Consider the following 12954-nt stretch of genomic DNA (forward strand, 5'->3'; position numbering starts at 1 on the left):
TGGGGGGACCGCGCCCCTCCTCCCGCCCTGGCAGGGTGCTGCCGCGCCCGGGGGGGACCGCAGCGGGCCGCTGGCCCTGGGACCCGCCTCCGCGCGGCCCTCGTCCGGAAGCCCCCCCGGTGCCGGCTGGCTGCGCGCGGCCCGGTTCTGGCCCAAAGCGCGTTTCCGCTCCGAGGCTTCTTCCGTAATCGTAGCAATTGCTCAATGGTGTGTAAAGGGGCCCCGGAGCTTGGCAGGCGGACAGGCGGGGCTGGCCCGGCCTCGCCTGACAGTATCCAAGGCCCCATAAAATGATTTCCGAGCTTTTAAAGAAGAAAACATGTCTGTGTCATTGTCAAGAGACTTTATTTTCATGCAATGGGTGATCACTGGGCTTACCAGGTGGGAGGAACTAAGTGATCACAAAGATGCACCTGCTCCGGTAACTCCGGCGACTTCAGGCTCATCAGGGAAAACACAGGCGCTCGCGGTACCCGGACTGAAGTACACAAATGCCCCCTGATAGCCGCAGGGTGCGGTTCCGGGAGCTCTGGCGCGGCCCCTGGTAGAAAGGGGCACAGCATTTCCAATCAACTGCAACCCTCCCCATATGCTGTGTCAGCTCCATCCACTTACCACCCCTAATGCAATGCCAGTAGTTGTTACCCTGTATTGTTCTGGGGGGAAAGGTCTGTACATGTTTAGTACAGATGCAGCCGGCAACCATTTCAGGCTTCACCAAGCAGTGCCCGTCAGCAGCCATGGAACGGGTTTGCCAGCTATTTTCCGCTTGTGGTTGGATGAGCGCCTAGGTAGGTGCAGAACCCCTGGATGTGGAGGGCGGGTTGTGCTGGGCGGTAAAGCTTACGTGCTGACGGTGTCAGACACGTGTTTGTCCTCCGGCTGCTGGGGGAACGCAGGAGCCACCGCCATTAAAAGAAAGCATCTGTGTTCTGTGCATCCCAGCAAAAGGGAGCGCACGTGCAGGGGGAGGGGCTGGCAGCCTCGGGAGTCGGTGGAGGACGTCAGGGTGTGGGTGGCGAGGCGTGAGCTTTGCAGTTTGGTTGGGGTGATACACGTTGAAATCCAGTTGTGTTGGAAGAGTTTGGGTTTGATCCACGTCAGTGGGGACCGTTGATATTTGTGTTTTTGTCCTAATCAGAGGCCAGGGAAGATGGAAGTGGGGAGAAAACTGGTATTTCAGATGTAAAGTGACTTGAACGAGTGTGCTGGCAACAGGTGAGCATTGTGCAAGAGATGGTGAAAAAATAACTGTAGAACTTGACAAATACGGAGTGAGGGCGTGGAGCCAGGGGAAGAGGAAGAATTTGAAATTAATCCCAGGAGGAGTAGGTTTCCAGGAAAGATGCTTTTTTCTTTTTTTGTTTCTTTTTGGAAAGATGAGTTGTTAATCAGCATATTTGTTAGTTTCATGGAATGACTTGGGAAATCACAAAAATGTAATTAGGTTCACCTAGGTTTCAACCAGTGTTGAGCAGGTGAATTAGGTAGGTACTCTCTGTTAAGAAAAAAAAAGAGCAGAACCTTCTTATAGTTAAGAGCTTACAGTTAAACACAGACGTTGGTGATGAGGAAAATGACGCTGTAGGTTGTATAGCACGTGACTCACTGTGTTCATGCTACTGAACTCGAGGAGTTAGTTGTACAGACAAACCTTGGAGATATTGCAGGTTTGGTTCCAGACCACCACAGTGATCTGTAATCTTTTTGTTGATGGAGGGTCTTGCCTACAATTTGTATAAAAAACACACAACATGAGGCACAATAAAGGAGGCATGGCCTTTTTGGTGACTTGAATTGAGTGGTCATTTACTAACCATGGAAATATGTTTGCTTTAACAGGAATTTCAGTATTCAGTCTCATTCTGTGGAATGGGCCTTGACCTGCCTATACTTTTAGTCTCCTTACCTGTAAAATAAGAATAATAGTACCTACTGGCTGGTTCTACTTCTAAAACAGCAATTTTCAACCTTTGTCCTGCAAGAATTTTAAAACATGCAATCCATGACTATTTAGTCAGGGGTACTGACCTCTTTCCCCTTAGGTTGTCAAAAAAAAAAACCAAACCAAAACAAAAAAAACCCCGATAACAGCCAACACAACAATAGCTGTCTGGTGTGAATCTATCAAAATTATATCAATTGTTTGGTCATATAGGCAAACACTATATTTTTTGGTGTGTGGCAGAATTTTAATAATTAGTTCATGTGTGCCATGAGATGGGAAGGGTTGAAATCGCTGCTTTTTAAAAAATATATTTTTATTGATTTCACAGAGGAAGGGAGAGGGAGAAAGAAACGTCAACGATGAGAGAGAATCATTGATCAGCTGCCTCCTGCACGCCCCACACGGGGGATTAAGCCTGCAATCCGGGCATGTGCCCTGACTGGGAACTGAACTGTGACCTCCTGGCTTATAGGTCAACACACTGAGCCACGCCAGCCGGGCAGAAAATCACTGCTCTGAAGATGTATTTCAGATCTCTCTGTTTGTATCAACCCTTTTGTGACTTAGCCACATAAACTCTTGCTGGCACCTCCTTTTTCTACTCCCGTCTTCTCCTCGCACCGACCAGAAAACAGACTCCTCCTCATGGCCTGTGGGGTCCCTGCTCACTGATCCAGCCTGCGCTCGGCCCTGGCTGTGCGTTCCTGTGTAGGTGGCTCCTGCTACACTACTCTGCTGCCTACACTGGGCAGGTGCCAAGCTTGCTCCTAACCCAAGGCCTTTGTCCTAGTTCTCCCCTGTGCCTCCAACGCTCTGTCCTCGATCTTCCCAACGCTGACTCTCTCAGTCATTTCTCAGCTCCAGTGACCTCTCCAAGGCGCTCTTTTTTCACCCTTCCTTGTAAAATAGGCCCTCATTATCCCCTTTTGTGGCTTTGTAATGCATTTACCCTGTCTGAAATGATTTTGAATGGCTAGTAAGCATCAGACTTTGTTCAAATATTTGTATAGTATCTCCTGCCATCACTGGGATAGAAAATGAAATCAATCTCTTCTTGGAACTCACAGTCCGCTGGGGGCCCCTGAGGGTTACAAAATTATGTATTCCTGGAAAAATTAGTGTGCATAGGGCACTGTGGCAGCTGGGATGGGAGTTCCTGTCTGCCTGGCGTGATCAGGTGAGGCCTGCAGAGTGGGTGGTACAGCTGAGCTGTCCTTGGGAGATGACTGTGCTATAATTCTGTCATCCATTCCTGAGGTATTTAATGAGTTAAGGGAGCCCAGTGCCCAGTGCCAGCGCGGTAGCAGTGAAGGAGAGACAGCCCCGCTCCCAGGAAGCTTGCATTAGGGTGAGAGAGAAAGAGAGACTAAAGATGTGAACCCCATATTTACACAGTGTGAGAGGGGCTTTGAAAAAGGTAAACGTGGAAATAAGGGAGGCCAACTTTAAATAGGGCGGCTAGGGAGAACCACGCTGGGGATGTGTCTTTTGAGCTGAGACCTAAAGAATGAAAATGAACCAGCCAGGAAGCTCCGGGGAAAGACTCTGACCAGCGGAGGCACAGAGCAGAGATCTGGAGGTGGGAATGGGTTCAGAACCAGGCAGAGGCTGGTGTGCCTGGCATACAGCAAGAGTGATGTGCGTTTGGAAAGAAAATCAGGAACCAGATCGTACCGGGTCTTGAAAGATCAGGGGAAGAGTTGGGGTATTATTCCAAGGGCTATGGAACGCCATCAAAGGATTTTAATCAGGGGAGTGATGCCATCCAGTTTACCTTTTTAAAACTGGATGGACTGGAAGGGAAGTTGGAAAGTAGGAAACTAGGTAGAAGGTTATTATTGTAGCAAGAGGTGGCGGCTGGAACTAGATGGAGGTAGTGGGATGAAGCAAAGTGGAAGAATTGAGATGTATTTTGGATACAGTATCGACAGTACCTGTAATAGAGTATCTGAGTTTTAAGGAAAGATGAAAGGCGAGTCCAAAGATTTTGGCTTGAGCACCTAGATAAATTGTGATGCAATGTTGTGAGGTGGGAAATACTGGGAAAAAACTAATTTCCTAGGCATGGAGATTGAGAGCCATGATTTGGTCATTAAATTGAAGCTATCAGGCCCAGCTGGTGGGTTGAGCCACCAAGCACCAAGAGGTCTCTGGTTCGATTCAGGGTCAGGGCACAAGCCTGGGTTGTGGGCTCTATCCCTAGTAGGGAGTGTGCAGGAGGCAGCTGATCAATGTTTCTCTCTCTCTCTTCCTCCTTCCAAGAAAAAAACAACAACATCCAAAAATAAAAAACGTTAAAAAAATTGAAGCTGTCAGGTCAGCACTTGGATACATGAGTCTGGAGGTCACTTGAGAGGGAAGGCTGGAAATAGAAATTTGGAAATCATCAGGCCGTAATGGTGTTTAAAGCCATGGAACTAGGTATAATTAAGGAGATAGAGAAGTCGTAAAATAAAAAGGGGCCTAGAACAGAGCCCTGGGACATTCTAGCACTTACAAGTTGGGAGAGGGAGGATGAGACAGCAAAGGAGACGAGGAATTAGGGAGGTCTGAGGGAAACTCAAGACTGAGTTAAGATAGAAGCTGAGGAAAAGGAGGGTTTGCATAGTGGATTACATATATCACCTCATTTCATTCTCAAAACAACCCATTGAAAAAAGCTAGGTAAGCCCTGGCTCTTAACTACTGTTAGGGCTTTAGCCTGTGACTTGGACTCTGAAGGAATTCACAACTGAGAGAAGAGATAGGTTCACAGAGTTTATTTTACTTTCCGGAAGGGAAAGGGCCTGTGCATACTAATCAATAGAAAGGCAAAGAAATAAACAGTGGCCTGCTCTTTCAATGGCTGCTGTTGCCAGGTGACGGGGAAGGGAGGAGGATTTGGGACTGGAGTTGAGCAGATATCTGGGGTTTGTCTTTGAAAAGTTCGTTTTTAGTCCAGGCAGATGTCCTAGAGAGGGGTCTTTAGCAGGATCTTCACAAGCCTGTAAAACATTCTTAGAGCGAAAGTTACAAAGAGTTCAAAAGGGGACCAGCTTGGGTTTGAAAAGGAGGGAGTAGAGTCCTTCTACTTCTGGCCCCAATTTCTGTGGAGTCATTAAAACCAAAGGGAGGAGGGGTGTGCAAGAATGTAGCCTTGAAAGTAGCTCACCTTGTCTTGCAGTTTGAACAGAGGGGCTGTTTGGATCAGAGGAGTGAGCAATCTTGTAGTTTCATTACCAGGTGCTTTTTCATATATTGTGGAAGGCTACAGGAAAGGAAGAAAAAGCCTACCTTTTCCCTCCTAACACTGTGCATGATTCCCAAAGAAGAAAAGTGAATCCAGTGTTGCCAAGAGGTGATTATAGTGTTTATTGGATTTTGCTCAGAGCCAATAATAGTATAGGTAACAGCCAGATTGGAGGAGGTTGAACAGAAAACAGGTGAGGACAAGGAAACAGAACTTGTAAGTAACTTGTTGGAGAACATACATTGCACAGGGAGCTAAGAAATGAGGTGAGAGTTCAGTGGGAATGTGGCTTCAGGGAAATTTGTTTTTCAGGTGGGAGGACCCAGAGCCTGTTGTATGCTTATGGTATGAACCAGGAGTAAAGGCGGGGTGTGATGTAAGGGAGAGGAAAGGGATCATGGAAGATGTGGCATCTTTTTTTTTTTTTTTAATATTGATTGTATTCCATTTTGTTTTAAAAATATATTTTTATTGATTTCAGTGAGGAAGGGAGAAGAGAGAGACAGAAACATCAGTGATGAGAATCATTGATCAGCCACCTCCTGCCTGCCCCCTACTGGGGATCGAGCCTGCAACCCAGGCATGTGCCCTGACCGGGAATTGAACCATTATCTCCTGGGTCATAGGTCGACGCTCAACCACTGAGCCAACCGGGCAGATGTGGCATCTTTGAAAAGGCAACTGGAGTTGGGATCCAGGGCAAAGTGGAGAGACCAGGGAACTTCCAATTAAACGGAACCAGAAGCGTTAAAGAAGTGTCAAAGTTGCTTAAAGGGCCCTTTGATTGCAAGGAACAGCATCCCATTCCAAACTAGCTAAGTAGGAATGGCCATATTTGAAGATCGGCAGTAGGCAAGCTCTGGACAGCCAAGGATAGAAAATAAAGTGCAGCTGGCCTTGCCGAAAACCTAACCAGATCCCTAAGCAGAGAATCGTCCTTGACTATTGGCGTGAGCCATGGCCATTTTCCTCCTTTTCTCTGTGTAGGTTCTCTTCCTTTGCTTCTCTGCTTACTCATGCCTTTTCTCTTTGCTGTAACCTCTGCTTTTACATGGCATTTGGTTGCCATGGTGCTGAGTAGCTCCAGCCCTTTGTGACCTTTCAGTTCAAGTGCCCTTCATCATGTAGTTGACCCTCAGGGTGCCAGCGTGGGTCAAAGCCCCTTCCATTCTTGGTCCTGTTTGCTCTGACGAGTGGGAGGATATGGGAGTCACATTGTATGTGCCTAAGGCTGTCCCTTACAAACCCTTTGATTTGGAGAGCAATGACTGGCATGTTTACTACAAGTAGGAACTTTTCATGCAAAACTGGGTCACAGATAATATGTTAGAATCCTTCATAAGTAGGTTAAATTAGCAGCAGCCCAACCTAAGACATGTTAAGGGTACACTTGTTATTGCACAGCTGATACTGAGGAGTACATGCATTAAGCAGATGCACTTGGGGCTTGCCTACTGAGTACAGATGTGTGCTGGCCTGGGCCAGTACCTATAGTCACTTGGGTGGACATGTGAAGCTCAGGGGAGTAAAAACACAAACCTCGCTAATCTAATGACATGGCTTTCAGAGGCGAAAATAGAACCTGATGTGTTTTCCTTGGTAGGTCACTTCCTTCTTTACCCTGGATGTTTTGAGAACCTTTTCTTTTTCATTAAGTTTTGATAGTTTTAATACAGTGTGCCTTGGAGAGCCCGGCCAGCATGGCTCAGTGGTTGAGCATCGATCTATGAACCAGAAGGTCATGGTTTGATTCCCAGTCAGGGCACATGCTTGTTGTGGGCTCAATCCCAGTGTTGGACGTGCAGGAGGCAGCCAATCAATGATTCCCTCTTATCATTGATGTTCTATCTCTCCCTCTCCCTCCCTCTCTGAAATAAATAAAAATATATTTAAAAAAACACACAAAAGAAAACAATGTGCCTTGGCGAGGGCCTCTTTGGATTCAGGTAACTAGGGTTTCTGTTTGCTTCTTGGATTTGAGGATCTAGTTCTTTCCATAGGTTTGGGAAATTCCCATCTACTGTTTGTTTGAAGAGGCTCTCTCTTCTCCCTCTCTTCTGGTATGCCTGATATTCGAAAATTGTGTTTTCTGGTGAAGTCAGATCCCATAGAGCCCTTCCCCCTCTTTTTTTAACCCTCAGGTCTCTCTCTCCTTCCCTCTGTGCCATTTGTAGATTCCTGTCTTCGATGTCACTAATTCTTTCCTCCATCTGGTCAGCTGTTTTCTATGCTCACTACTTCACTCTTAATCTCCTTGTGGTTGTCTCTTCTTATGACCACTATTTGTCAAATATACTTGTTTTTGTCTGTGCTTTTGTTTATTATTTGCAGTGAGTCAGGACAAAGCCTGTTTAATCTCTGAAAAGCTAAATTCTTGGGTCAGTTTAAAGTTTTTAGATGTCTGTAGACTTGTTTTATTACCCGGTGAGATATGTTTGGACATAACTATCAACAAGATTATGTTCTAAATATAAGTTGTCATGTTTGAATAGTTATTATGCTTTCTGACCTTAGAGGACAGAAAAATCTTCTTTGTTCTTTGTCCTGTAAATCATCCAATTTCAGATGAATTAGGTCTCTGAACTGTGACCTGCATTTTTAGAATTTGTTATTATTGGCATTTGCTCCTAAGAACAGTGTGGGAAAAACTGAGATGTAGGGACAAGATAGTTATTCTTTTCTTTCTTAAAAAAGAATTTATCTGGTAATGTAGACCATGTTTATGTAAGGTGTGTTTGCCTCACATAAATGAGAAACATTTGTTAGTAGTGGGTGGGGAGAAATAGCAAGTTTTACTTAAATATCTTTTTAAGCAATGAGGATATTTTCTTTTAAAAAATATTTTTATTGATTTCAGAGAGGAAGGGATGGGGGAGAGAGATAGAAACATCAATGAGAGAGAATCCTTGATCAGCTGCCTCCTGCATGCCCCCTACTGGGGATCAAGCCTACAACCCATGCATGTGATCTTGACCAGAATTGAACCTAGGACCCTTCAGTCTGCAGGCTTATGCTCTATCCACTGAATCAAACCGGCCAGGGAAGGATAGTCTCTTGTAGTGTTTTAAAATTATTTAATTTAAAACTTAAATATTTAACTTATACTATATCAGCAATTTTAAGATAAACATACATTTCCAATGAACAGAAAATCTGGAAATAAAAGTAAAAAGAAGCAGAGAAATCACCATAACCTCATCACTAAGAAGTATAAAATGATATACAATAATATTTTTATATCATAACATTATATTTATATTACAGGAAATAAGATATGTGGAGCGAAGTTACGCATCAAAACCTACTTTGAATGTAAGTATAAATTTAAATTGTGCTTTAAAACGAAAGAATTTAAAGGAAATGTAGTTAATAAAAAATGCATATTTTTATAATTTGTGTATATGGGAGAGTCAGCTTGGGATGATGCAATGATTTGAAATAGCTAATTATTGAAACACTAACTTCCAACTTGCCATAAAAATTTTTGATCTAGTGCATAATTTCTGCTTCTTCCTTTTTGTCTACTGTAAAACCACCTTCTCTTAAAAACCGGGCAGTATTCTTCCCTTACTCTCGGGGACCCTCATTATGTTGTATGTGACACATTGCAGAGGCCACCTGAACGACAGTAGAAGAAGGGACTGAACCAGGCTGGTGTTAGACAGGAAGGAGCGTCCCCTGATCACCGAGTGCTTTGTGAGGGAGTCCTCTCTCTGTTTCATGAGGGTCCCTAACATGAATAGCCTCCTACCAAAATCTGGAGAATAATTCTTATTTATTAACTTGAAATGGGAATGTGGAAGGCAAGTGTAAGGAGAGAATTGTTACAATAGTGTTTTATAATTATTTAAGAGCTCTTGTCTACTTTTTCTTAAATTTCATATTAATATTCTCTTAGTAATCATTTAAGAAACTGTGGCTCTGGCTTTGTCCCAGTTGTGGTGTGGCCCTATCTAGTCTAGCATACAGGTATTGATTCCTGGCCCAGAGTTCCCTTCAGCAAGGAAGCCCATTGGTTAGGGTTATCATACAGTTCACAAGGATAAAGTTATCATTTCTTAAAGTTTGACTGAGGAGTAGAATTGAAATTTAAGCTTCTGGTTTTAAACCTCCTGTGGAGAACTGAGAAGGATCAATGCCTATTTTAAAGTAGGTTTGTTTTAAATTTTCAATTATTTCTTAAATCATTAAGTACCAGCATTAAATGGATTAGTTTTACTTCTGTTCAAATATTGAGATTATTGCCCAGCTGGTGTAGCTCAGCAGTTGAGTGTCAACCCAGGAACCAAGAGGTCACCGATTCAATTCCTGGTCAGGGCATGTGCCAGGGTTGTGGGCTTGATCCCCAGTTTGGGGTGTGCAGGAGGCAGCCAATCAATGATGTTCCTCTCTCATTGATGATTCCCTCTCTTTAAAAATCACTAAAAAACATTATTTAAAAATATTGATATTATTTTAATCTTTGATGATTAACTCAGAAAACTCTCTTTCTTGGATAATAATGTCTATGAATTATGTTTACTAGTATTTAATAAAAGATGATTTGGGTAAGATATTTAAATACAATAATTATTATCATCTCCTGTCTTACCAGGAAGTGGTCATAGCAAGTGCTACAAGAACACCCATTGGATCCTTTCTAAGCAGCCTTTCCTCCCTGCCAGCCACTAAGCTGGGCTCCATTGCCATTCAGGGAGCCATTGAAAAGGCAGGTGAGTGGTTGCTTTGCTCTTTGTGTTCAGGGGCAGTGATTCCCTGGAACAAATATTTATTTTGGACATATATAATACTTAGAAATGACTTAATGCCTATATTTCTGAATTCCCTCGTAAATAAGTTTTTGTACTATAGAGTTAGGAATGAAACTCAAAAACTGACAAGAAAAGGAAACCACCCCTGCTTTATAATGTCATGTACCTTATTAGGTAACCACTAATTATTACATTGAATAAAATATGGAAATGCATTTTTGTTTTTGAAAAAGGAATACCAAAAGAAGAAGTGAAAGAAGCATACATGGGTAACGTTATACAAGGAGGTGAAGGACAAGCCCCCACACGGCAAGCAGTACTGGGTGCAGGTACTGGGAATACATTTTGGCTTTCATACTTCAAATGTTTGACATGGCAAAACGGAGGTCATTTCAGCTTAAATAAAAAGTTAAGTGCATAATATAATTTAACACTTATAGTCTTGTATTGTCAGAAGTAATATTGCATACTTTATTAATTTTAGTTCTACAATTGTGTTTGAAGAGCATCTTTGTTTTTCAAAATTATGACTTGTCTGTATTGGTTTTAGGCTTACCTATTTCCACTCCATGCACCACAATAAACAAAGTTTGTGCCTCAGGAATGAAAGCCATCATGATGGCCTCTCAGAATCTTATGTGTGGACATCAGGTAAGAAGGACCTTCTTTTCTATGTTATAATTAAAATAACACACAATGCTAAAAGACACCAAAAATCTAAGCACATCCATGCTTTAGAAGTGCTCCTAGTATAGCTGCTGTGTTGTTTCAGACACTCAGGAATGTCTAATGTGCTAATTCCCTTTGAAATAGAGGTCAAAATGATACCGAAGTGTCTTGTGTTAAAAAGTAGTTTTCAGCCAAGATATTTTAGTCTTCAGAGTCTTTCTCTGAGATTCTTGGTAATTTCAAACATCATAAATTTTATATTTACCAGAGTAAGGGATTTCGTCATACATGAGAAGGTGCTGACCCTAGGAATCAAGTAGTTGATTGACCCAAGAATTGATGACTGATTTATAGTTCCTGTGTGCCCAGGTTCAGTTGTTAAATTGTACAGGTTTTCTATTGGCCTTGCTGGTTTAGATCTCTTTACCTGGGATCAAGCAAGAGATAGCAGTATATGCAGTGGTGTGGGGTGACTAGACCTAAACCCATAGAAATAAGACTTCATTGATCTAGCCCTTCTTTTTTCAGTTGAGGGAAGTGAGGTTGACACAAAGTTAGAGGGTTGGAAATAGAAAATGGATGTCTCTATCCCTGCTTGGTGCATTCCAGCTGATTAGTGCATAACACACCAGGATAAAAATCAATTGAGATGTTTGCAAATTGTTTCTTACGTATACAAGAACCACAATTCTGTTTACTCTTGATGATATCCCTCCATTGCTTTGTTTCCAATTGTAAGGCAAGCCAAAGAGAAAAAATATAGTGATATCTGAGCTCTGTATCAGAGACTTTATAAGTTCTATATGCATATGCTAAAACCTGACGGTATAGAAAAGTATAAAATGAAAAATAAGTTTTTTTTTTTTGTTCTTGCCCCTCTCTGAGTGTCTGACTTGTTTACCACTTGTGTATTCTGACACTTAAGAGCAGAGAACTTTGGGCAAGTTGTTTAAATTCTGTGCCCCACATAATGTCTTGGAAATTCTTTCTATATCAGCACATAAGATAGTATTCTATTGAACTAAACTATAATTTATTTTATGGGTCCTTATTGAATAAACACTTAGGCAGTCTCCAGTTCTTCACTATTTTACTTTATTTATTTAATGTTTTTTATTTATTTTAGAGAGAGAGGAAAGGAGAGGGAGAGAGAGAAACATCAATGTGAGAGAAACATCGATTGGTTGCCTCCTGTCTGCACCCGAGTGGGGATCAAACTGGCAATGTGGGTATGTGCTCTGACCAGAAATCAAACCCACAACCTTTTGGTGTATAGGACTTGTGGATGGTTCAGAGTGCAGAGATGTTTGGGAATGATCCTGGTGCCTTTGAAGACCTTTCAACAGTTCTGTGTGACCTGAAGTGCAGGTCTGGGCATGAGACTGGAGAGGGAAAGAGTCAGATTGTACACGGCCTTGGTAATGTGCCATGCTGGAGTCCCTTAAAGGAGTAGGCGAAGGATGGGAAGGTAGGAATTTCAGAAGATGGTCTTATATGAAAGGTTCCTGGCATTTTTTAAAAAAGATTTTTAATCGATTTTTAGAAAAAAGTGAGAGAAAGAGGGGTGGGAGGAGAGAGACAAACACTGATGTGAGAGATAAACATCGATTAGCTGCCTCCTGCATGCCCCCTACCCTGGATAGAGCCTGCAACCCAGGGCATGTATTCTAAGTGGGAACTGAACCAGCAACTTCTGGTGCACAGGGTAACACCCAACCAACCGAGCCACACTGGCCAGGGCTCTGGCATTCTTCACAATATATGACTCTTTTTTAAAAAAAATTGTTTTTTTTCAATTACAGTTTACATTCAGTATGATTTTGTATTATTTTTAGATGTACAGCATAGTGGTTAGATAATCACATACTTTACAAAGTGTTTCCCAGATATCCCCGTACCCACCTGGCACCATACATAGTTATCACAGTATTAGTGACTATATTTCCTATGCTGTACTTCACATCCCCATGAGTATTTTGTAACTTCCAATCTGTACTTCTCAATCGCTTCACCCTTTTTTACCCAGTCACCCAGCCCCCTCCCCTCTGGTAACCATCAATCTGTTTTCTGTATCTATGAATCTATTTCTCTTTTGTTGTTTTATATTGTTCTTTAGATTCTACATATAAGTGAAATCATATGGTATTTGACTTATCTACTGAGCCAAACCGGTTTCGGCTGCTTCCATATCTTGACTATTGTAAAATAGTGCTGCAGTGAACATAGCGGGTGGTGGTGGTCGTGCATACATTCTTTCAAATTAGTGTTTTGGGTTTCTTCAGATATGTTCCCAGAAGTGGAATCACTGGGTCATAAGGCAGTTCCACTTTTAATTTTTTTTGAGATTCCTCCATGTT

At 42.6% G+C, this 12954-nt stretch overlaps 1 protein-coding gene across 1 annotated transcript in view; it reads left to right on the forward strand.

The window, feature by feature from the left end:
* The first annotated feature begins 628 nt into the window (after positions 1–628).
* Positions 629–12954, forward strand: part of ACAT1 (acetyl-CoA acetyltransferase 1) — a 22048-nt gene continuing 9722 nt past the window's right edge. Inside the window, exons 1-6 of the mRNA XM_023744836.1 lie at positions 629–791; positions 1266–1345; positions 8442–8489; positions 9772–9889; positions 10162–10257; positions 10479–10579. Of these exons, the coding sequence (XP_023600604.1) occupies positions 629–791; positions 1266–1345; positions 8442–8489; positions 9772–9889; positions 10162–10257; positions 10479–10579 (606 nt within the window). The remainder of the gene's footprint in view (positions 792–1265; positions 1346–8441; positions 8490–9771; positions 9890–10161; positions 10258–10478; positions 10580–12954) is intronic.

This window comes from Myotis lucifugus, unplaced genomic scaffold (assembly GCF_000147115.1).
Source record: "Myotis lucifugus unplaced genomic scaffold, Myoluc2.0 scaffold_491, whole genome shotgun sequence".
Taxonomy (NCBI): Eukaryota; Metazoa; Chordata; class Mammalia; order Chiroptera; family Vespertilionidae; genus Myotis; species Myotis lucifugus.